Source organism: Microcaecilia unicolor, chromosome 11, assembly GCF_901765095.1.
Source record: "Microcaecilia unicolor chromosome 11, aMicUni1.1, whole genome shotgun sequence".
Classification (NCBI taxonomy): Eukaryota; Metazoa; Chordata; class Amphibia; order Gymnophiona; family Siphonopidae; genus Microcaecilia; species Microcaecilia unicolor.
The window spans coordinates 43,319,992-43,344,401 of record NC_044041.1 but is presented as its reverse complement, the minus strand read 5'-3'; the positions used below and the strand labels follow the sequence as shown (position 1 = coordinate 43,344,401).

The following is a 24,410-nucleotide window of genomic DNA, read 5'->3' as shown; positions in this document are numbered from 1 at the left end:
GGATCTGCGCCCAGGATTTACACCAATTGAAACCTGGTGTTAATCCTCATCTGTAAATTAGGCACGAATCCCCCCAAATGCTTTAATAATGCGCGTATCTTTAATGAACGCATCTGACCTGCAACATATTCCTCCCATGACCACACCCCCTTTTTTCAGTTGCATGCTAAAAGATTTATGCGCACTTCAGTATATGCACATAAATCCAAATTGTTGACAATTAATGCTAATTGTTGGCACCCAATTATTGGCACATTACTCAATTAACTTGAACACATACCTAAATTTGCACGTGCTATTTTCAGCATCATATATAGAATCCAGGGGAAATTGTGTCGTCCCCCCTCCCCCGTCCTTGCATACCTTCTTGACACCATGCGTAATCTATAGGGTATTTTTATGAAAACTATTTTACACACAGAAAGAGTCAACCTTACGCTTACCTAAATAAAACTGCATGTACAATTTTGAGCACCATATATAGAATCCGAGGGAAACTATCTCCCCACCCCCACCCCCACCATACCTTCTTGACACCATGCGTAATTGATGGGGTATTTTTATGAAAGTTATTTTACAAACTGAAAAAGTTGTTACCCTTATCCCCCACAAGCATGGAGCAATTTTGAAACTGCAAGGACAGTGTCAACAAAAGTGGCGATTATAGATTTCAGATCCATTATAAGCACATGAATAAGTAACCAGCTGTAAGGATACGAGCCAGAGCCTGCGGGAAGGTCTTTATGCATTTCCACCTGACACCTCCTCTTTTTTGAAGTCTAGGTTGAAAAACTAATATTGATTTCTGCATAGGCAGACGATTGGGGTTAGGCCAAGTATTTCCAGAACTTTCCAGTGGCAATTACATAAGTACATAAGTACATAAGTAGTGCCATACTGGGAAAGACCAAAGGTCCATCTAGCCCAGCATCCTGTCACCGACAGTGGCCAATCCAGGTCAAGGGCACCTGGCACGCTCCCCAAACGTAAAAACATTCCAGACAAGTTATACCTAAAAATGAGGAATTTTTCCAGTCCATTTAATAGCGGTCTATGGACTTGTCCTTTAGGAATCTATCTAACCCCTTTTTAAACTCCGTCAAGCTAACCGCCCGTACCACGTTCTCCGGCAATGAATTCCAGAGTCTAATTACACGTTGGGTGAAGAAAAATTTTCTCCGATTCGTTTTAAATTTACCACACTGTAGCTTCAACTCATGCCCTCTAGTCCTAGTATTTTTGGATAGCGTGAACAGTCGCTTCACATCCACCCGATCCATTCCACTCATTATTTTATACACTTCTATCATATCTCCCCTCAGCCGTCTCTTCTCCAAGCTGAAAAGCCCTAGCCTTCTCAGCCTCTCTTCATAGGAAAGTCGTCCCATCCCCACTATCATTTTCGTCGCCCTTCGCTGTACCTTTTCCAATTCTACTATATCTTTTTTGAGATACGGAGACCAGTACTGAACACAATACTCCAGGTGCGGTCGCACCATGGAGCGATACAACGGCATTATAACATCCGCACACCTGGACTCCATACCCTTCCTAATAACACCCAACATTCTATTCGCTTTCCTAGCCGCAGCAGCACACTGAGCAGAAGGTTTCAGCGTATCATCGACGACGACACCCAGATCCCTTTCTTGATCCGTAACTCCTAACGCGGAACCTTGCAAGACGTAGCTATAATTCGGGTTCAAGGCAAGGCAAGGCAAGTTAAATTCAGGTTATCCACTAATATTCAGCAGCACTTATGGGTTAGTGCCCCTGAATATCAGCACAGACCAGCTATTCTGCGAGTGGTCCAGGGATGGAATCGGCACCAATAAGTGGCCATATCAGACTGCATAACCTCACACATATTTTGTGTGGTGTCACTTAACCACCTAAGTGCTGAATATTGCACTTAACTGCATAAAAACCGATATTCAGTGCAGGTGTCCAGACATGGTGGCATTTAAAAAATAAGACTCACAGCAGCTGGCTGAAAATCTACCCAAGTTTGTACCTGAAGCAATGGAGGATTAAGTGACTTTGACAAAAGGTCACACGGAGTTATCATTGGGATCTGAACCTTGGTCTCGCTAGGTCACGGCCTGCTGCTCTAACCACTAGGCTACTCCTCCACTCCAATTCAGTACCTAACTTTGTCCATACTTTCAAAAAGTCTTATAACCTACAGACTTCAATAAATTATTATAAAGGGAGTTTGATTCTGGAGATAAAAATGGTGACAGGAAGGGACACTGTAATCTGCTTTTCCTACGTCTTAGTATATTGCACCATTTCTTTCATGAAGCGTTATGAACGGTTTTGTTTGCTTTTTGGGGAGGAACAAGGGGTTGAATAAGGTTTCACCATTCCTCAGACTGTTTACTGAACAATATGAGTCAGAACCTCATCTGGATGAAAGGCTTTAATTATGCCGCAGAAGTGACAGAGAGTGGGCTGAGGCCTGTTAAGCTCCATGCCTTGCCCCTGCTGTCCCTCCACAGAGCAGGCAGCTAAAGCCAAGGCCCTGTGATCTTGCAGTGGGGGCAGTCCTCTGGCAGGCAAATGTCCTCCAGCCCAGTTCTGAACAGTCAGTTTCAAAGGGATCATTCACCCTGAAGCTTGACAGAATGTCTCTGAATATCTTTCAGATGGTGGGCTGAGAGTTCCTAACACAGCACTGCTGCACTGAAGCTGACATAGTACTTTATTCTATTTTTAACTGCAGATCAACTATTTTCAAATATAGTACACAGATTAAGCATGATTTCCTTTACCCTATCCCTGCTATAAACAACAGAACCCTATCTGGAGTGGAGGAGTAGCCTAGTGGTTAGTGCAGTGGCCTTTGAACCCGGGGAACTGAGTTCAATTCCCACTGCAACTCCTTGTGACTCTGGGCAAGTCACTTAACCCTCCATTGCCCCCCCGGTACAAAATAAGTACCTGTATAGATGTAAACCGCTTTGAATGTAGTTGCAAAAACCTCAGAAAGGCGGTATATCAAGTCCAATTTCCCTTTACTGCGGCTGCCCGAGACTCTGACGAAACAGGAAGTTACATCAAAGAGGCAGCTGCAGTAAAAGGAAGAGGCGGGTGACAGTGGCAGGGCAGTGTATGGGAATCACTTCCAGGTTTGGAACGTCACTGTGATGAGGTGAAACGACACGAAGGGGGAGATACCGCTCCTGAACCTGAGGCCCCTGCCTCAGGTGGCCTAATGGTCGGGCCGCCCCCGTCAGCACTAACCACCTAAGTCATCAGAGGGTGGTCTGGGAACAGAGTCAGGGTGGAGTCAGCATTTAACCGGTTAAGTGCCAATATTTGGACTTAACTGACTAAGTTTAACTGGCCAAATAGGACCAAACACAAAAAAAAATAGCTCTATTTTTAGCTGGTTTAACTTAACTGGTTAAAGCTGAATATCAGCATTTAACCGGTCAAGAGCTGGCCAGCCGTACATGCTCGGATACTGGGCATGGCCTGGTATTGAATAAACCTGGCATAAAGCCAGTGGAAGCAAAAAAAACAAGAGCACTGACCTCTGTCAACCGAGTCTTTACCCCAGAACGTGCAGACCTTACTTTCTTTCCCTGAACACCCCCAGGGACAGTCTCTCTCTATGCAGCTATTTTGAGAGGGACAATTTTCAGACAATAAACAACACAGAGGTTCTTTTACTAAGGTGCAATAACGGATTTAGTGTGCATTAATGATTACCGTGTGCTAAATGATAAGATGCCCGTTATATTCCTATGGGAATGTTATTTAGCGCATGCTAATTAGCACATGCTAAATCAGTCGGTGAACCTTAGCAAAAGGACCCCACAGTTACCCGATGTTACGGTCCACCTTCGGGGTCAGCAACCAAGAAAAAGATCTAGGTGTCGTCTTAGATAATACGCTGAAATCTTCTGCTCAATGTGCAGTGGCGGTGGCCAAAAAAGCAAACTGGATGCTAGGAATTATTAGGAAAGGGATGTGAATAAGACTGAAAACTACACTATATGATGTTCGGGTGCAGACCGCCTAGAATATACGTAACTACTACAAAAAAATCTGCTGCCGCGAAATGACACTGATCAACCTGCATCTAGTGCAGGGTGTTGTACAGCAGGAAAAAAAGGCCTCAAAGAGCTTCCAGATCCTGAATTAATCTGTTGACGCTAATACGGGTCAACAGACCCTGCCTTCATCACTGGCCAAAAAAAACCTTATGATGTACTACAATTCCTGCTGGTTAGAATAGTCTCATGGAAATTATTATACATTCACACAAATTAAATGAGCACCACTACTTATCTTTTCAGTAGGTGCTTCAAGACAGCGTTGCGTGCTGTGCTCCACTCTCTTTTATTCATGTGCCGAGCCGACAGTGGCCAGCGTTTCGCACAGCTGCTTCAGGGTCTCGGTGTCACTAGACCACCAGGGCAGTAGTAAGTAAGGGGAGGGGAGGCTAGCAATCTGCCCGTTTGTCCAGAAATCCGGACAAACGGGCAGATTGGCAAAACCCGCCCAGTTGCCCGGACTTGACCTCAAAAAGAGGACATGTCCGGGTAAATCCGGACATATGGTAACCCTAAACCTGCCCAACAGTCATATTCATTCTCAATTCTAGATTAAATAACAATGAACATGGTATTACATACTTGATCATGGTCTTTCTTTATTATTACTTACGTCAGACGAGGGCGGGCCCAGGTCAGGAAAGGAGAGACGTCCTGAAGACTCGGCGGCGATCAGATGTTCTTCTTGCCCGTGCAGCGCCTTCACACAGAGGTGAGAGGCGCTGCGCGGGCCTGGTAAGGCGGAGGGGGGGCGGGACACGGGGGCGAAGGATGGCGGGAGGCGGAGCTGTGGGAGAAAGAGAGAGAGGAAGGGAGGGGGGCCGGGGCTGCTAAAGTTTGGATTTTTATGCTGCAGGGGGAAGCGGGGAGCAGCGGCAACCTCGGGCGGGGGGGGGGGGGGGTTTCTACACAATTTGCTCATCTGCATTCCGTTTTTGTTAGCTGCTACCATCCTCGGAAGAAGGCCTTTAATGCATGTCACGGTTTAAAACTTGTTCGTTAAAAGGGTTGTAAAAGGGTCGTTAAAGTTTAGTGCATCTTGCCCTTAGTCTTCTAAAAGTTCACACAATTGCACAAATTTACTTCATTTAAATCACAGCTTGTCTCCTCTGTACTTCTCTCTCACTTTAATTCATTCAACAAAAGCTGTCAAAGACTCACAGCACCATCACCATTGAGGAAACTGGCATTTACATCCACAGTTTTTACTACAACAAATCATCCACTATATCAAGTTATTCGTCAATCACTCATATTAAACTTTAGTGCAATTCAATTTTCTGGTTTCCCGAACTTTCACACAGACATTCAGGGGGCCTTTTACTAAAGCTTAGCTCGAGTTATCTGCAGCAGGGCCCATAGGAATTAAATGGACCCTGCTGCAGAAAACTCAAGATAATCTTTAGTAAAAAAGACCCCCCTCAGTCATTCACAAGCTCTCTCAATCAATTTCCGTTTACAACCCAAAGCAAACCTGTGCTGAGCTGGAGACAGCTGATTAGCCAATAAACACTGGACCTCTTCCCTCATGGCAGGGCTAGCATTGACTCAAGCTCCCTTCACATCCTTCTCATGCCAGCATGATTATCTCCAGAGTCTCATGCCCACTTGTTTTCTCCAGTGTGCAGGCACACACCTGCACCAAACTGTGCCTTCATTGTCACCCCTGGAATCAAACACGGGGTGCAGCCAGCAGAACTCCAGAGCTGGACCGCTTCTTTAAAACCAGACCAGAGTGTTTTCAGAGCACAGCACCACATTCAGTCCACGCATGTGTGTGAACTTCTGCACATGTGCGACAAGCCAGCCCTCTGACATTGGCAGCTGTGGCTCAAACACTGGCTGGCTGCTGTCAAATAAAACTACTCCCCTGAGCTAGCCCTTCTCAGCGCTGACCAGAAACTGCTGCCTCGCTTCTCCAGAATTGGGGTTGACAGCTTCCTTTCTCCAGCCCCCATTGCCCAGTATCTAAATCACTCACATGCATGAGTATCACTTCTGGGATAATTGGAGTAAGACAGAGGCACCAGCTACAGCAGCTGTGAAACACCCTAAAAATACAATCCTTGCTTCAGACAGGGCTCCTGCCTCTCCCCTCTCCTCATGTCAGCCTAACCCTGCCACTGCTCTTCCCCCCCCTTCCCCCCCCCGGAAGCAAGCACAACCCCTGGGGGCCCAGAGCCACCACATAAATAGTCCACCACAGGAGCTCAGATAAAACAATTTTAAATTTTCTCCACACCTTATAGGCTTCCTTATCCCCTAGGCCAAATTATTGTTTCAGCTCTTAGAATGAAAGCAAATGACCCATCTTTGGTGACCAACTGCTCAATTTGCACAATCTACTTTTCCTCCCACCATTTAAAGTTTCCAGCCTCCAGCCCCCAAGAGAAAATCTCAATTACCTCACTCAAGTATACAGACCAACAAATGCTGTAAGCGAGTACACCCCTGCACTCCAGGGGTGTAGCCAGACAACAGATTTTGGGTGGGCCTAGGCAAGAAGTGGATGGGCACCAAGTGTTCTCCCCCTCCCCCACCAAAAAAATATCTCAGCTGGCGGGAAAACACTTCTTTCCTCCTTGGCAGTCTGCAGCAGGCATGTGCTGAAAACTGAGCATGTGCAGAGGCTTGTATCATGGAGAGTAGCGTTTTCATTACCATCAGGGGGAAGTCTTCAGCTGGCAGAGCTTGGGATCCCCACCAGCTACTGCTAAACATGTGCTACTGTTGGGTGGGCCTGAACCCTAAATGGGTGGGCCCTGGCCCACCCAAGCACACCTGTGGCTACGCCACTGCTGCACTCATGCCCATCTAACAGATGAAAACAGAAAACTGCTCTGAGCCACTGCTGGCAGTGTTCCAGATTTGGCATACAAAACAAACAAGAATCAGGAGGGGAGGTGGCCTTGTAAGAATACCATGCATATCTGCCTGCATCCAATTCCATTCAAATTGCTCTTCACAGAACACCCCATAATTGCCGGCTCAACTTTCCATGTATTCTTGTTCTCTGGCACTCAGAATCCCTTTTTATATATCTTTCCTCCACGAACAATTTCAGAGAGGTTAGACTACATTGCGATATCATCATGTATTATTAAAACTCTCCTGCTACTGGTCAGCGCCTATAGTTGTCAGATGACTCCATTTCTTCCTTAATTCCTATAAATCAGGTCTTTAAAGAAGGACACAAGAAGAGGTCCTTGTTGACAAAGTTCACCCTGCACCTTGTTCCAAAATGTGCAACATGAAATCTCCCGTCAGCTGGTCACGAAAGACCCAGTGACTGAGGCAACACATAAATCCGTCACTTTGGTCACAGATATCTGACTGAGATCTCTTGCATCTTTCCCTGGCTTTCATGGTATGCTGCTGTCACAGAGGGATATTCAAATACAGCCACAGCCCCCAAAACAACTGCTGATCCTGCCCAAGCATGTTAAACTATTTGGAAACCATGAACAGCAGGCACTAAAGAGTTAAAGCTACAATGTTCTTGGAAAGCTGGGTTTCAGAATCCACTTCCCCTATCAGAGGTCATGCAATTAAAATCATGTATTCCAGGCTCCTGCAGGACACATTCGAGCTATGCGTACAAACCACATTTTGACTCAGCTTCTTGGCGCTGATCCTTATATTTCTAAACACAAAATTAGATTCCCCCATCAACCCTGCTTATAGGAGAGTCCCTTTCTGTGGTATAAATGGCATTACTGTAAAATATTTTAAATTCCTATGCTACAAACACATATGCTCCCAAATTCTGTATAGGTCACTCAAAGTTTGGCATGCAGTTTTGTGCGTGGATCACAGATACACATGTAAAGTAACTGGCTAAATTGGTAATTATCAATAATTGGCCTTAACAAGTGTTACTTGGCACTAATTACTGGCTCTGTGCATTATCAGCTCTGCACCCCTAATCAACCTTGTGCACAACTCCAAAGGGGGCGTGGCCAAGGGAGGGGCATGGGCAGATCATAGGCATTCCCAGGATTTAAGCACATTTAGAGAATACAGTGGCGATCCTAGGTCGGCCGCCACCCGGGACGGATTGTCGCTGCTCACTCCCCCCCCCCCCCCCCCGGGTGCAGTGGCGTCCATCCCCCCAGGGTGCAGCATGATACCCCCTCCTGGCGCATCAAGCCCCCCCCCCCCCCGGATGCATTCTTGGCTGCTGGAGGGAGTAACATGTTCCGGGACAGAGGGAGCAGGGAACCAGCGGAGCCGAGCGCGGCTGCTCTCTGCACCCTCCAGCAGCGTGCACCCGGGGCGGGCCGCCCCCACCGCCCCGCCTTTGCCACGCCACTGAGAGAATACATCCATTTCCGTGCCTTACAGCAGTTAGGTGCAAGCATTTACATCAGCCTTTTGGCAGGCAGGCGTAAATGCTCGCACCTAAAGTTAAGAGCAAAAATTACTTAAACCAAAATTCAGTCAGTAAGGCTGTAAGCTTCAGTTTCAAATTTGGCACAGAAAGTGGCCCAAAATCCAGATTCGGGTTTTGGACAAAACCAACACTCCTTGCCTTCACGACCGGTTTGTGCCATCACCGCCACAAGCCCGGGCCAGCCCCCCCCCCCCCCCCCCCCCAAAAGAAAACTCATCCTCTCAGTCCACCCCTAACTCTGCCCTCCCCAGGTCTAGTGGCCTCTTCCGAACAGGAACAATCCCGAGTCACTCTTGCCCCTGCTCGTTGGGTACTCAAAAATGGCGACTGCCATTTCCCATAGCAGCCTCACGGGACTGTAACAGGAGGTCAGGACCACCACTTTGAGAGTAGAACCGGCATGGGCAGGAGCAATCTCTTGCTGCTCCTGCAGTTTCCATTTCAAAATGGTGGACCCGACCTGCGACAGTCTGATGACTGCTGCCATTCTGACTTTGCAGTGGGCAGGAATGTTTAAAATCCTACTTTCTCCCATTTACACCACTCCAACTTTATTTGATGGTGAAAGTTCTTCTGTAAGGCAGGCAGGTCGATATGTTAATACCTCCCTGAAAACACAACAAGCAATATTGTCCTCTAATTTGACAAAGGAAAAACATTTCACTTGCTGAAGAGCCAAGAAAGTGCTGCTATATTTAATCATAGATAACTGGACACGTTTACAGAGCCCTGGTTATCAGCACGATCTACCAGGAGCCAACTGTTCATGGCAGAGGAGTTGGTCCAAAAAGGCCAGACTGAGGAGACAAGAAAAGAAGCACCCCCGCCCCCGTGTCCTCTACACAAGGACAGCAGCTGCCCTGGATTCCAAATATGCCACCCACCCTCGTCCAACATCAGAAGACTATGGCAGACTTACAGCCCAAAAGCAGCCTCACAAAATACAATGCAGATGACAAATGTATCTTATTAGGGAAATGTTCAATTTCTCTCTGCAAATTCTAAATATTGCTAATGCAAACAAGGGCAGATGTCCTGAAGGAGTCCTCAGTACAGGTTCTGCTTGCCAGGTAATGATCAGGTGTTCCTTTAAAAGAAAAAAATGATACACAGGCCGCTTCCAGAGTGACCAACAAGAAAAACCACAGAAGGAAAGAGTCAGAATAGAGGCCGACAAACTAAATCCACGGCCGATATTTGCAGCTCAGGGGCAGACTGAAAGTGGTCAGGGCCCTGGGCAGTAAAGGTAATTGGGGCTCCCCCGGCCACTGCCTTCTGCCCCACCGCTGCCCCCCTCCCGCACACTATAGCCCTCACCCCCTGAGCATGTGGGCCCTCCCCAGTCCTATCTTGAAGGGTCCTTGTGGCCTAGTAGCTTCTTGGGGGGGGGGGGGGGGCAGGAAAGAATCCCACTCTTTCCTGCCCATTATCTTGGGATGGTCCTGCCCTAAAGGGGCACCAGGACTTTTAGTAGGGAAGCCTGAGGAAGGCCTAAGGGGGGGGAGGGGGGAGCGAGTGGGAATGGGCTGGGGTTACAGTTTCCAACAAAACTACAGAGGCATTTCTGGACAAAATTTGAATCTGATTTTCGGGTCCGTTTCTGTGCCAAAGCCAAAATTTAATCAGCCTCTAGTCAGGAATCATGATCTGATGTGATGCAAACTTGTTGAGGAGGTTTGCAGGAATGGCTTAGTAAGGCAAGATATTTTGGTTTTGAGTGGTTCTGACACCCAAACGTTAACTAGATAAACATAGGAAAGGAGTTAACTTGCTGGATTCTCATTACACTCATCTATTTTAGATATGGTTTTTTTGTGTGTTTGCATTCATAAACACAAAATACCGTGTATTAACCCCCGGATTCTCTAAAATGTTGCCCAAATTTCAGCATAGATCCTAGATCCGCACACAAATTAATGAACCATTAATCAATTATTGATGTTAATTGGAACTAATTAGGATTTATGAATGCATCTATCTATGCAATATTCTATAACACTGTCTCATGCACAACTCAAAAGGGGCATAGCCAGGGGAGGGTCAGGGTGATCCCAAAACTTTGAAGTAGTGTTATAGAACAGGGCAGTGGTTCCCAAACCTCGTCCTGGAGGCACCCCAGCCATTCAGGTTTTCAGGATATCTACAATGAATATCCATGTGACCGATTTGCATGCACTGCCTCCACTGTGTGCAAATCTCTCTCTTGAATATTCATTGTGGATATCCTGAAAAATATAATGACCGGCAGGGGTGCCTCCAAGGACCAGGTTTGCGAACCACTACACTATGCTATAACACTGCTCCTAAATTTTGGGATCACCCCAACCCTCCACTGGCCATGCCCCCTTTTGAGTTGTGCATGAGACAGTTTAAATGCGCAGTGTTCTAGAATAGTGTATAAACAGATGCATGCATAATTAGTTCCAATTAACGTCAATAACAATGGTTCATTAATTTGCGTGCAGATCTGGGATCCGCACTGAAATTTGGGCAACATTTAGAGAATCCGGGGGTAAACACAAAAACATTTGTAAAAGGACCAGGTTTGGAAACCACTGGAATAGGGGTCATTTACACGCCCAGCTACCATGGGTTGTGCACCAGCATTTACACCAAGTTTCAGCAGGCTTAAGTCCTCACATACAATGATGAATGTTCCATCGCTGTCTGGCTGCCTAGGTTCATAACATCTCATGACGTCAGCCAGCCTCCAGCGTTCCATTCCCCCTCACTGCCCCGCTCTCGTGTCAAAACGTAATGACGTCAGAGGGCGGAACAGTGAGAGGGAAGGGAATGCTGGAGGCGAGCTGACATCAGGATGTTACCAATGGAAGGGAAGCCAGCCAGGCCAGCCAGAATACGATGAGGTACAAAACAAGAGAGAATCGCGGCAGATCGAGGGCAGGGCACAGCAGTCGATGGACATGGATGGGATGGGGTGGGAGGAAAGGACAGGAGAGAAGAGAATCGCGGGACACGGACAGGAGGGCAGGGAAGAGGAGAATTGCTGGACATGGAGGGGAGGGGATGAGAGGCCAGGGGAGAGACAAAAAAAAATCGCTTACAAGAGAGCCTTTCTAGGGCCCCTTTCATTGTTGAGGAAACGGGCTGGGTTCCACTAGTTTTTCAATGACGTTGAATTATCCCATAACTTAAACTTTACCATTATAGTAGACTTGGTCAACATCTCAACACACATCATAGTATCCTGGAAAATAATTACTGCAATGGCACATATCCCTCAACTTTACTTTATAAAATACCTCATTAAGCTGTACTAATAAAAAGTCTTTTTGTCCTTTCTTCTGGTTCAACTGCTTTCTCTACTTTCTAAAGCCGACATGAACCAGTTCAAGTCCCTGGAGTTCCTGACAGTGTTCCTTGCACTTCCTTCTCCTTGTGAAGGAGCAGACTAGATTGTCTGCCAAAATTACTTTGTAAAGTAACACTAAATTCTGCAAATGCTCCCAGGTCTCAACCTAATTATACTTATAAATAGTAAGTCTGATTGCTAAGCAGCTGATTCTCATAATATGACCATTTTGGTGGCCCTTTTAGCAGGTGAAAACATCTCTGCACGAATACAAGCCATCCCTATAACCAGCCCTCCAAATGACACAACGATTTACAATTCAGAACTAATTACTCAATACTTCCCCTGTGTACACCCACATGTTGCAAAGCCAGCACATCCTATATAATAATTCTCATCTCCAACATTCTGAGGTTGCCTGGAACCGTGGATCCCTTGGAGGTGGTCTGGAGTTGGAGTAGATAATAGTGACGTCACACAACCCACACCAGATTGGCCAGTAGAAGGAAGAGGGGCGGAGCCACGATACAGGGAGCAGCGAATCAGCACAACACGGGGAATGCACAGCAGCAGAAACAGAAGCCTCTCTCACACAGTCACTCTCACATACACGCTCTCAAACATACACAGAGGAAAACCTTGCTAGCGCCCGTTTCCTTTCAAACAGAAACGGGCCTTTTTTACTAGTTTGAAAATATAAGCGAGATCAAATAAAAACGTTAACAACAACAAAGGACAATGTGGATAAAGCAGCTCATAGGTTTCCTTGCTTTGTTTTGGATGAACGGGGATGACAGACAGCTGCAGGGAGCAGACAGAAAGGGAGACCATCCTAATGGGCTTCTTTGACATCTCCTGTTCCAGCTCCATGCACCACTGCCCTTCAATTTTCTAGGCTGCCGGCAGCATCAGAGAGGTAAACACACCGTCTTCGACAGCCCCAGAAACTCTCCCTCTGTTGCAGCGAAATTGTAGCAGAGGGAAAGCTTACGAGCCACCAAAGGCAGCGTGTTTACCTAACTGATGCTGTGAGTGACCCAGAAAATTGGAGGACAGCGGTGCAGGGAGTGGGAGGGCAGCCACTTGACTGGCCATCAGGGTTGGGAGGCCTGGGCCCCCAATTCCCCCATAGCTATTCCACTGTTCTGTATAGTCTGAGACACTCATAAGAAACTTTACTAAAGTGGTTACAAATAAAATTTAGCAATACATCTCAGGACCATCTTCAGTTTTAATTATGGTACAAAACAGGTGGCGAGTTTCTGCTAGGAACAGTCTCATCTCCCTTCCCGTTAAAGGGGCCACCTAGAACCTCCATAGCCACATAGAGGATGATGGTGGCAGATAAAGACCAACATAACCCATCCAGTCTGCTTCATAAGTTAGTTAGGGTTGTAAGTGTCGCGCGCATCACGGCAAATACAAAACTGAAAACAGAGGCACGGGGAAGGAACCTGTATTGTGCAGCAGTCTCGATCTATCCCAGGCTTCCCTGAATGCTTGTTACAAATCAAGTTTGCCTTATGGGATCGTGCCACGTTTTTTGTGGCGTTTACTCACCAACAACTCGATCTCCTGCTGTCACTCCCATTCTTCTCATGGCTGCAGCAAACAAGGCCACATCCTGTCTTAGCTCTGCAAAAGTCACTTTGGTAATCTCCTCTTTACCTTCACCTGGAGCAGAAAAGCATAAGAATGTGTAAATCTATAGCTGCCACTAAATAATAATTTAATCATGATCTGTTTAGTCCACCAAAACACACCAGTCATATAAAAAATGTTAGTTCTTATTCACGAAAAACAAACAAAAAATGCATATATCTTTCAGCATTATTTTCCTCACTTAAATGCATTTACCAACTAAACAAACTATTATTCTAGGATTCCTGAAATACCAGGAGATGCCAAAACACAATATAATCCAGCCCATCCCTTCTCAGGTCTTTTCCTCCCCAGCTCTCAGTGCATCTCGTCTCCCAGCCCTGTCACTAGCAATCCCTCTCTAAACATTCCCAACTCAAATAGCCAGACAGGTTTTCAGTATATCCACAATGAATACTCAGGAGGTAGATTTGCATGCAGTGGAGGGTATTCAGGATACCACAATGAATATTCATGAGATTTGTACACACTGCCTCTACTTGCATGCAAATCTCTCTCATGAATATTGTGGATATACTGGAAACCTGATTGGCTGGGGTGCTTTAAGAACCAGGTTTGGAAACCACTGCCATAAGCCCACCCTACTCCCACCCCAACACGCCCCCTTGTGATTTGGGCACACTGCAAGTTGCATACATAAAAATGTCTGCAAAATAGGTTTCAAAAATACATTAAGAATACCATAATTCTTACATAGAATGGCCATTCTAACATCAACCGGAACATCCAGATACTTAAGAGCAGAATTATTTTCTTTTACTATACTTTATGCTTCAATGATGATGTTTTACTCAATAAAAAGTTTTTACAAAGGCAATTTATAAATAAATTAACCGAGAAAACTTTAGGAACACGTATACAGCCTACATGTCCGAGTTGATAGACCTGCCACCCAGAAACGCTAAAAGATCATCCCGAACATACCTCAACCTCCACTTCCCTAATTGCAAGGGCTTGAAATACAAGACTCTATACGCGTCAACCTTTTCCTACATGAGCACGCAGCTTTGGAATACACTGCCGCGCAACCTAAGAACAATTCACGAACAAGCTTCCTTCCGCAAATTATTGAAGACCCATCTTTTCGAAAAAATTTACGGAAAGAGCCAAAACACATAGAGTCCACACTCACTAATCTTCAATGCACCATATATCCACTTCTGATCTCTCATCCCCCGTAATCTCACATCACTCATACATTTACTCACAGAAAGATGTACACCATATGTCTTTGTGTCTTAATTCTGCCCTTTAAGCTTCCCATTGTCTCCTTCCAATGTTTCAATGTCTATGTCCCATTGTTACATTCTTAACGATACTTCGATTGTCTCGCATAACTCTGCACAATGTAATCCATAACCAAGTTGTAACATATTGTATTTCCATTATTCATATCATATTGTAAGCCACCCTGAGCCCGCAAAGAGGTGGGAAAATGTGGGATACAAATGCAATAAATAAATAAATAAAGGGGTTGATATTCAGTTGGCAGTGGGTCAGCCTTTAGCTGTCTGCCACCAGCTTTATTCCTGGATATTCAAAGCTAGACAATGTCTGGGCATACACGGCCGGCAGCACTTAACTGGCTACAATGAACTGCATAAAGCTTAGTCCTATTTATTTATTTGTTACATTTGTATCTCACATTTTCCCACCTAGTTGCAGGCTCAATGTGGCTTACATAGTACCGTAAAGGCGTTCGCCAATTCCGGTATGAAGAAATACAGTAATGTTGTGGTAGAATAAGGTTCGTGTGTACAGACACATTAGGGAATCGAAGAGAGGAAGAGTTATTATATGTCCATTACTATCTTTGGTTTCGTTGTGTTGCAGGGTACAGGCATTTAAGTTGGGTCGGTAGGGTACGCCTTTTTGAACAGGTTAGTTTAGGTGATCATAAGTTGTTTTCACGACTTTTGGTAATGCGTTTATGTGGTTATCTTAGCCAATTAAGGGCTGAATATTGGCATTTAACTAGCTAAGTGCTGTGTCTGCTCCCAGAACACCCACAAAGTAGTTAGTTTCGGCTTAGGTGCTAACTGGGCATTTTCAAACTGCACCATCCGGTAAGTGCCGCTGAAAGTTCCCAGTTAATCCCAAACAACAGCCAGGAGCTTTTTCTAACCATTTAAATTGCTTTGAATATCGACCCCCAAAGAGACCAGTATTACACATTTAGGGCCAGTTTCTATATATGGCGCCTGAAAAATCTGTGCTGAAAAAAAAAAAAAAGTATATCTAAATTTATTTTATAGAATAAGCCTAAATTTCCATGGATTATAGAATACGCCAAGCGCCCATCTGCGTAACTAAACTCAAGGTGACTAAATTCCACACCCCCTTTTCAACTATGCGACTTAGAATTTACGTACATCATGTTACAGAATACGTTTAAAACAACTGAGCGTGTAAATTCTAAATAAAGCCAATTAGTATCAATTGCTTGTTAATCAGCAATCAGCACTGATTGGCTTATTAATTTTACATATAAATCAGGAGATTTGCACATGCAACTTAAGTCGCACTATATAGAATCCAGGGGTTAGTGGGATTGCCCAATTATAGAGATGCTTTGGAAGCAGGTTGCCACAGAATGTGGTAAAAAGCAGTTAGTTTAGCAGGGCTTAAAAAAGGTTTGGATAGTTTCCTAAAAGAAAAGTCTATAAACCATAAACCATTATTAAAATGGACTTGAGAAAATCCACTGCTTTTTTCTGGGATAAGCAGCATAAAATGTATTGTATGTTTTGGGATCTTGCCAGGTACTTATAACCTGGATTGGCCACTGATGACAACACGATGCTGGGCTTGATGGACCTTCGGTCTGTCCCAGTATGGCAATACTTATGTAGTTATGTAAATAATTACAAGTGCATTGGAGCCTAGATCTACAGTTTATGCTCTTGAATGCCGCTATTCTGGAGGTCATGAAAAATGGGAAAAAGCAGCTGACTGGGCATCTTTTGGTGGCAGCCATGTGGCGCAGAGCTGTCTACCGGAAGTATTTCCACCCAGCACTGAAACACGGATGCAAAGAATATGGGAGGCTCACAGTATGGAAGTTTATGGCAGAGATCAAAGGGAGATTGGTGAATAGACAGCATGTATTTGGGAGTAACTTGAGAAATGGAATTGGCAAGAGGCAATTTCTTTCACTTTTTCCTCTTTTTGCAATCAATGTATATTGCTCAATTTGCTTTATGTCTGCTTTCAGTTATGGTTCACTTTGCATTTACACTAGAGGATGACGTCTTTTTATAAATCTTTGCAAGTTTCTGTACATTTTGTATTCATTTTTGTTTACACCATGTAATCAATTTGCATGTATGGAGCTATGTACCTGTTTCAACTGTAAGGTTTTGATGGCAGAATAATTGCAGTTACTATATAAGGATATTCCTTATGTACAATTATTTAATTTAAATCTGTGTTACTGTTTTATAGAGACCCTCTGACACGGGCGTTTAGCACCAAAACACAGCCCATGTCGAGTCGATGAATAAAGGATTTGTGTTTATCCCAACCTTGAAGGCCCTTGGTGCCGTTCTTTTTGTGCCTCTGTAGTTCGTGCTTTGACCCTCTGCTATGCAAGAGGTATATAGATCTGGGAAAAAGTAGGGACATATAAAGGGTAATTCAGTAATAACAGGGAACCCAAATTTATATGCCACTTATGGGCTCATTTTCGAAAGAGAAAGACGTCCATCTTTCTACATAAAACGGAAGATGGACATCCTTCTCCCAGAGACGTCCAAATTGGTATAATCGAAACCCGATTTTGGACGTCTCCAACTGCAGTCCATCGCAAGGACGTCCAAAGTTCAAGGGGGCGTGTCGGAGGTGTAGCGAAGGCGGGACTTGGGCGTGCCTAACACTTGGACGTCTTTGACCCACAATCGAAAAAAACAAGGACGTCCCTGACGAACACTTGGAAGTTTTCACCCAGACATGTTTTTATTACAAATAAGACACAAAAAAGGTGCCCAAAATAACCAGATGACCACCAGAGGGAATTGGGGATGACCTCCCGTTACTCCCCCAGTGTTCATTAAACCCCTCCCACCCTCAAAAAACATCTTTAAAAATAGGTCGTGCCAGCCTCAGGTCCATGACCGCGCATGAAGGTCCCAGGAGCAGTTTTAGTGGGTACTGCAGTACACTTCAGACAGGCGGACCCAGGCCCATTTCCCCCCCCCACCTGTTACATTTGTGGCGGAAACAGCAAGTTCTCCAAAACCCACCACAAATCCACTGTACCCATATATAGGTACCCCCTTCATCCGTAAGGGCTATGGTAGTGGTGTACAGTTGTGGGTAGTGGGTTTTGGGGGGGGGGGGGGTTGGAGGGCTCAGCACGCAAGGTAAGGGAGCTATGTACCTGGGAGCATTTTATGAAGTCCACTGCAGTGCCCTCTAGGGTGTCCGGTTGGTGTCCTGGCATGTCAGGGGGACCAGTGCACTACAAATGCTGGCTTCTCCCACTTCCAAATGGCTTGCATTAGGATGTTTTTGACATGGACGTCTTTGGTGTCGAAAATCGACGAAAGTCAGAAACGTCCATGTCTAGGGACGTTCAAATTTAAGGATTTGGACGTCTCTGACGGTATTTTCGAAACGAAAGATGGACGTCCATCTTGTTTCAAAAATACGGGTTCCCCCGCCCCTGGATTTCACCGTTTTGCAAGGACGTCCAAATCAGAACTTGGACGTTTCTTTCGAAAATGCCCCTCTTAAGCACATAAAAGTGTACAGAATACTGTGTTCATGGGTAAATGTACACTTATGAACCTAATTGGCAGCAAAACACCCAAGCATTATTCTATTCAGGGGGATGGCAGGGACGGCTCAACCTATGGACCAGGTGAAGCTCTGGCCCAGGGCGCCACTGATAAAGGGCACCTCTCCCTCCCTCTGCCTTCAGTTCAGTATCCACAGGATAGAAGGGAAAGAAAAAGAGAAGGAGAAATGCTGAACCGAGATTTTGACACCCTTTTATCATCAGTGGAGGAGGGGAAGGAGAGGAAGTTGAGAGGAGGAGATACTGGATCACTGGACGGGGGAAGAGTGGAAGGAGGGATACTGGATTGGTAGTGGTGGCGCCAATGCAAAAGTTGGCTCAGGGTACCACAGTCTCTTGAGCCAGTCTTGAGTGGTGGTAAGTGACTGTGTTCACATAGGCAGAGCACGGGAGAGGCTGCCACTTACAAACCCAACTTCCAGAATACACTATGTTACACACACCCATTGCTAAACTGGCTGCCCGCACTTATGCGAGGTCTACAGCTGGGGTGAGTGGAGGGTACCCAGATGCCATTACACAATAGGCTCTTACCACACAACACTGGAGCACCTAAAAAGGAGGCACCACTTCTGGTATTACCTTTGTAAATGACCAGATGCCTGGGTGGCAATGTTTAAGGTTATAGTTAGGATTAACTTTTGGGTTCTGTTCAATACAACTCTTTGAGAGATGAGTCATATACAGTATTCAGTAGGCACTGATGGCTGGCCTTACAGTTAAAGGGTCTGCATATAACAGAGGGAGAGAATTATGGCTGTTATGTTTGCTGGTTGTACTCAGTTATACATGGTTTCTACTGATTTTTCACACATAATACACGAGGCAAAGAAAGATGCCAGCAACTCCAGGTCTCTCTATGTAAAATCTTTTGTTTGTACTTTGTTAAAATGAACAAATGACAACATATCTATAGAAAAAAAGTTACTTTTCAGACTAGGTTCCAATAAGTATTACAAGATACTTACTTGCAGCATAAAGAGCAACTTTATCATTCTCCTTGTGTTTCAGAAGGTTTTGTGCATAGTTCATCCGACTCCCTTTAAACCACTCAGGGACATCAGCGATTTCCTTTGACCTGTCTACTACCTGGAGGAGGAATATCAGGTATCCATAAAATAAGAAGTTATTGTTTTCTTTTTTCAATTCCAAAAGAAAAGCATAACTCATCTCCTTGCATCCTGCTTTGGGGCAGTGGTCAAGATTCTACCAAGGGGCACAGTGAATAGTAACAACCCAGAAGTTCTTTTTTTTTTTTTTTGGGGGGGTGGGGGGAAGAGTTAGAATATGTAAGACAATTATTCAACAAGATTCATTTCAGGGGTGGAAATTTACACAGGCACCAGCCACAACTTTTTCCACTCGTGTTCTGAACTGTCTCCTCTGCTGAAAGCAGAGTTTACAGTCAAATTAGCAGCAAATGAATGTACATAACGTAAGTCACACATTAAAAATGCCCAGAAGTGGACCACCAACACACTTACCAAATAACCCATAATATCCCATGGTGATTTGGCAAGTTATAAAATTTTGCTAAATAAAATAAAAATAAGGTCAGAGCCTTGCAATCCACCATCCATCAATCACCAACCCTTACAAGACCCCTTAATGGAGAACAGCTACCCTCCTCCCACAGCCCAATAACGTCCTAAAGCAGAATCCCTTTTTTCTAGATTTTGATCTTCAGTTTTATATTATATACACATTGTGACTGAACTGTAAACTGCCTAAATTAATTCTGAAGTGTATTTCTCTGGTATGGCCAGCATCATGTTTATGCTTAAAGGTATTAAAGATAAGTGAATGATTCCTTCTTTAGTTAACACAGAAAATGTGCCTTGTATGGATGTAACCAGCTTCCCCCCCCCCCCCCAAAAAAAAAAAAAAAAAAAAAAAAAAAGTTGTTGTTGTTCTAGAGAGAAAGAGAGAGAAAAAAAACTATATGTCCTGATCTCCCCAGGTACTTTCTAGGAAGTAAACAGTTTAGTTACTGTTATAATTGATCCATATTTCAGTTACCTGTTATTGTTTGCTGATTGCACATTTTCTATTCAGTGTTCAATATTTTTTATGAGAATAAACAAAATTGTTTGTTTGTTCTGCTGTCTGGACTGATAAAGAATCCTGGTGGTTTGTGTGTTGGGTCTTGAGTGCTTTCTGGGACTGTGGCCCCAGTAATCTGGAAATCACTGGGGATAATTGGAGAGCGGGAATTTCGCCCAGAGGCAGTTGTGACCCAGTCAGTGGGAGGAGGGTTCAAGTGTTGAGCACAAGCAACAGGTGCAGGTGAACCTGAACTGTGCTGGGGATAGACCCTCTAAGTGGCTGCAGGGTAACCCCAAGCAGGTGGCTAGGCATTTCACGACACACATCCACATCATTTTGGTCATTTTCCTTTATTTTATGTTTAGCTTTTATGAATTTTAGGAACCTAGGCACACAGTTAAACATGGTTCATGATGACTTTTCCAGTCCTGTTGAAGCTAGGGTGGATTTTAAGGTGGCATGTTGGGTGTATACAATTACTGTGGGAAAAAATTGTTCATTCTTTCTTACTGAATTATTAACTTTCCCTTCTACGAGACATAGCTCTCATTTTAATTCTTTACTTAAACTGGAATTTCCATCGGTTAAGAACATTAAACTGAAGAAATTTCATTAAGCTCGTTTTGTTATCTGTCTAGCAAAATTTGGAATATGGTACCTTTGCAAATTAGGTCTAATTATTTTCAAATTTCATAAAGATTTAAAGACTTTAGTAAATTTTATGATTTTAATTAGTGAACTTTAACTTTGATCTATGATCTTTTCTTATAAAGTAAATACCAAGGCAGCTAATTCACCATGTTACCCCCTTTGATTCCCGAGTAGATACAAGTGGAACATAAGCACCAGAATAAAATAAAATAGAATCCCATAGTGTAGCCATAAAAGCACCCAATAGTCCTATATTTGTAATACAGTATGTGCCCCAACAAAAGTAATATTGACACAAAGGCCTAAAGTAGTGTGAGCAGCGATGCTTCTCAACAGTCCCAAAGCAATTACTATATATGAGACTTATCTAAGACAGACAGTGGATTCAAATCTATGTCATGCATATTAAACTACAGATATCTTGAAAAACCAGACTAGCTTGTGGCTCTCAAGAACCAGAGCCCACGACATGAAGAAGCACCAAGAGAGACAGCAGCGAACTTCTCTACCCTTCTTTTGCAGGAGATGTACAACAGGAACAGCGACACCCAACTGGCTGCTGTGAAAGGAACGCTACACTGTAGTCGCCTTCGGCTGTTCGTAAAAATACTCAGAGGACTGTATATGCTTCCCCTGTATCCTGCACAGAAGTGAGACAGCTGAGTCCCCAGCTCATATGTTATCCCCTACCAAATTAGGTGTCATTCCAAGTTAATGTGGCCTGTGTGCCACTAGAGTGAAGTGAAAAACCTTTAAGTTCAGAAGCCTCAGCATCCAAACAGGAAGTGGGTACTGTGCACATGTCTAAACTGAAAGGACATTAAGAAAAAAAAACATACAGGAAGTAACTGCAATCATTTGTTTTTAAGGCAGCTTCTCTAGTGAGTACGTGGAAGCCCACAGTAGATACACGGCAAAAACATCCTAGCGCGCATGGCCAAACTAAAGTATCTGATAGCAATCTGATTTAGGGTGCAATTCTATAACCAGGTACCTCCATTTAGGCACCCAAGGATATGCAGTAGGAGTCTATTCTTCAGGGAAGGAAAAAAAAAAGTAACGCCACAGAGTTTTTTGCTGTTTTCTCGGCAACCACTTTGAATTTCAACCAGAAAAATGTACGTAGTCACCATACTGTATTACTATTAAACAACATTAATCTTAAGCCATGTTGATGTTTTTGTTTTGTTACATTTGTACCCCGCACTTTCCCACTCATGTCAGGCTCAATGCAGCTTACATGGAGCAATGGAGGGTTAAGTGACTTACCCAGAGTCACAAGGAGCTGCCTGTGCAGGGAATCAAACTCACTTCCTCAGTTCCCCAGGACCAAAGTCCACCACCCTAACCACTAGGCCACTCCTCCACTGTTGCTACTATTTGAGATTCTACATGGATCACCAATGTGGCCGCGCAGGCTTCTGCTTCTGTGAGTCTGACGTCCTGCACGTACGTGCAGGACGTCAGACTCACAGAAACAGAAGCCTGCACAGCCTTCTACATGGAATGTTGCTAGTGGAATAGCAACATTCCATGTAGAATCTCCAATAGTATCTATTTTATTTTTGTTACGTTTGTACCCTGCGCTTTCCCACTCATGTCAGGCTCAATGCAGCTTACATGGAGCAATGGAGGGTTAAGTGACTTACCCAGAGTCACAAGGAGCTGCCTGTGCAGGGAATCAAACTCACTTCCTCAGTTCCCCAGGACCAAAGCCCACCACCCTAACCACTAGGCCACTCCTCCACTGTTGCTACTATTTGAGATTCTACATGGATCACCAATGTGGCCGCGCAGGCTTCTGCTTCTGTGAGTCTGACGTCCTGCACGACGTCAGACTCACAGAAACAGAAACCTGCACAGCCTTCTACATGGAATGTTGCTAGTGGAATAGCAACATTCCATGTAGAATCTCCAATAGTAGCAACATTCCATGTAGAATCTCCAATAGTATCTATTTTATTTTTGTTACATTTGTACCCCGCGCTTTCCCACTCATGGCAGGCTCAATGCGGCTTACATGGAGCAATGGAGGGTTAAGTGACTTACCCAGAGTCACAAGGAGCTGCCTGTGCAGGGAATCAAACTCACTTCCTCAGTTCCCCAGGACCAAAGTCCACCACCCTAACCACTAGGCCACTCCTCCACTACCTAGCGATTTTTGCACATTGAAAAAGTTCAAGCTAAAACATAGTAAAATAAAGTCACTGAAACGATTTTGCAGTCACTGAACGCTCAGGAGTGTCCACCCCCATCTTTAATACAGGCCTTCAGTCACTTTGGGAAGTTCTTAACAGACTTGTTGATCAGTCCCAATTCATGTGCAGCGCTTCCTTGAGTTCAGCTACTGTTTGTGGCTTTGGGTGGAGGTAGTGATAGGCCCAGACAAACGCTTATGTCACTGTGACATCATTAACAGTGAGGAGGTACTCCAGTTTTTTTGTTTTGGATTTTCTTTCCAAATAACGGTAGTTTTACAGTGCAAATACTTTTTTTTTTTTTTTTTAAGTGTGCAAAAATTGCTGGGTAGTCATGCTAAGAAATCTATCTGTAACATCACCATGTTCAAAATTATTTTATTTATTGAATGTATTTGATGAGCCTACACATAGACAAAGTGGTTTACATACAATACTTTCTGTCCCACAATCTAAGTATTATTTGTACCTGGAGCAATGTACGGTTGAGGAGTCTTTTTACTAAGGTGCGCTGAAAAATGGCCTGCGGTAGTGTAGGCGTGGGTTCTGGACGCGCGCTGATCCATTTTTCAGTGTGCCTGTAAAAAAAGTCCTATTTTTATTTTTGCCAAAAATGGACATGCAGCAAAATCAAAATTGCTGCGCGTCCATTTTGGGTCTGCGACCTTAACACCAGCGATTAACCTAGTGGCAAAGAAAAACAGCAACAAAACAAAGAGAGGGTTACTTTTTTTTTTTTTTTTGCCTCACCCTGTATAATGGAACCTGGGCACCCAGGATCTGCTACAGAATACTAGCATTACCTGGTATTGGCACACCAAATATTTATGCACCTGGACTTACGCTAGCCACAGAGCTGCCATAAGTGTGGGTGCCTAAGGGCAGCATGGAGGCATGTGATCACAGAATGCTTTAAGTCAGGGGCGTAGCCAGACTTTGGCGGGAGGGGGTCCAGAGCCCGAGGTGAGGGGGCACATTTTAGCCCCCCCCCCCTCCGACGACCCTCTCGACCCCCCTCCCGCCACCAACCCTCCCCCGCCATCGCCTACCTTTGCTGGCGGGGGACCCCAACCCCCACCAGCCGAGGTCCTCTTCTTCCTTCATTCTGTTTCTGAGTTTCAGAAACAGAACGAAGGAAGAAGAGGACCTCGGCTGGCGGGGGTTGGGGTCCCCGCCAGCAAATGTAGGCGACGGTGGGTTGACGGGTTGGTGGCCAGGGGGGGGGGGTCGAGAGGGTCGTCGGTAGGGGGGTCCAGGGCCAAATATACGGGGGCCCAGGCCCCCA

General features: G+C 44.8%; 1 protein-coding gene across 1 annotated transcript in view; it reads right to left on the bottom strand.

Moving 5' to 3' along the window:
• The window catches only part of AACS (acetoacetyl-CoA synthetase), a 138,314-nt gene that overhangs the window by 102,725 nt on the left and 11,179 nt on the right, over positions 1-24,410 (bottom strand). Inside the window, exons 3-4 of the mRNA XM_030219363.1 lie at positions 19,199-19,319; positions 13,331-13,444 (exon numbers count right to left, since the gene is read on the bottom strand). Of these exons, the coding sequence (XP_030075223.1) occupies positions 13,331-13,444; positions 19,199-19,319 (235 nt within the window). The remainder of the gene's footprint in view (positions 1-13,330; positions 13,445-19,198; positions 19,320-24,410) is intronic.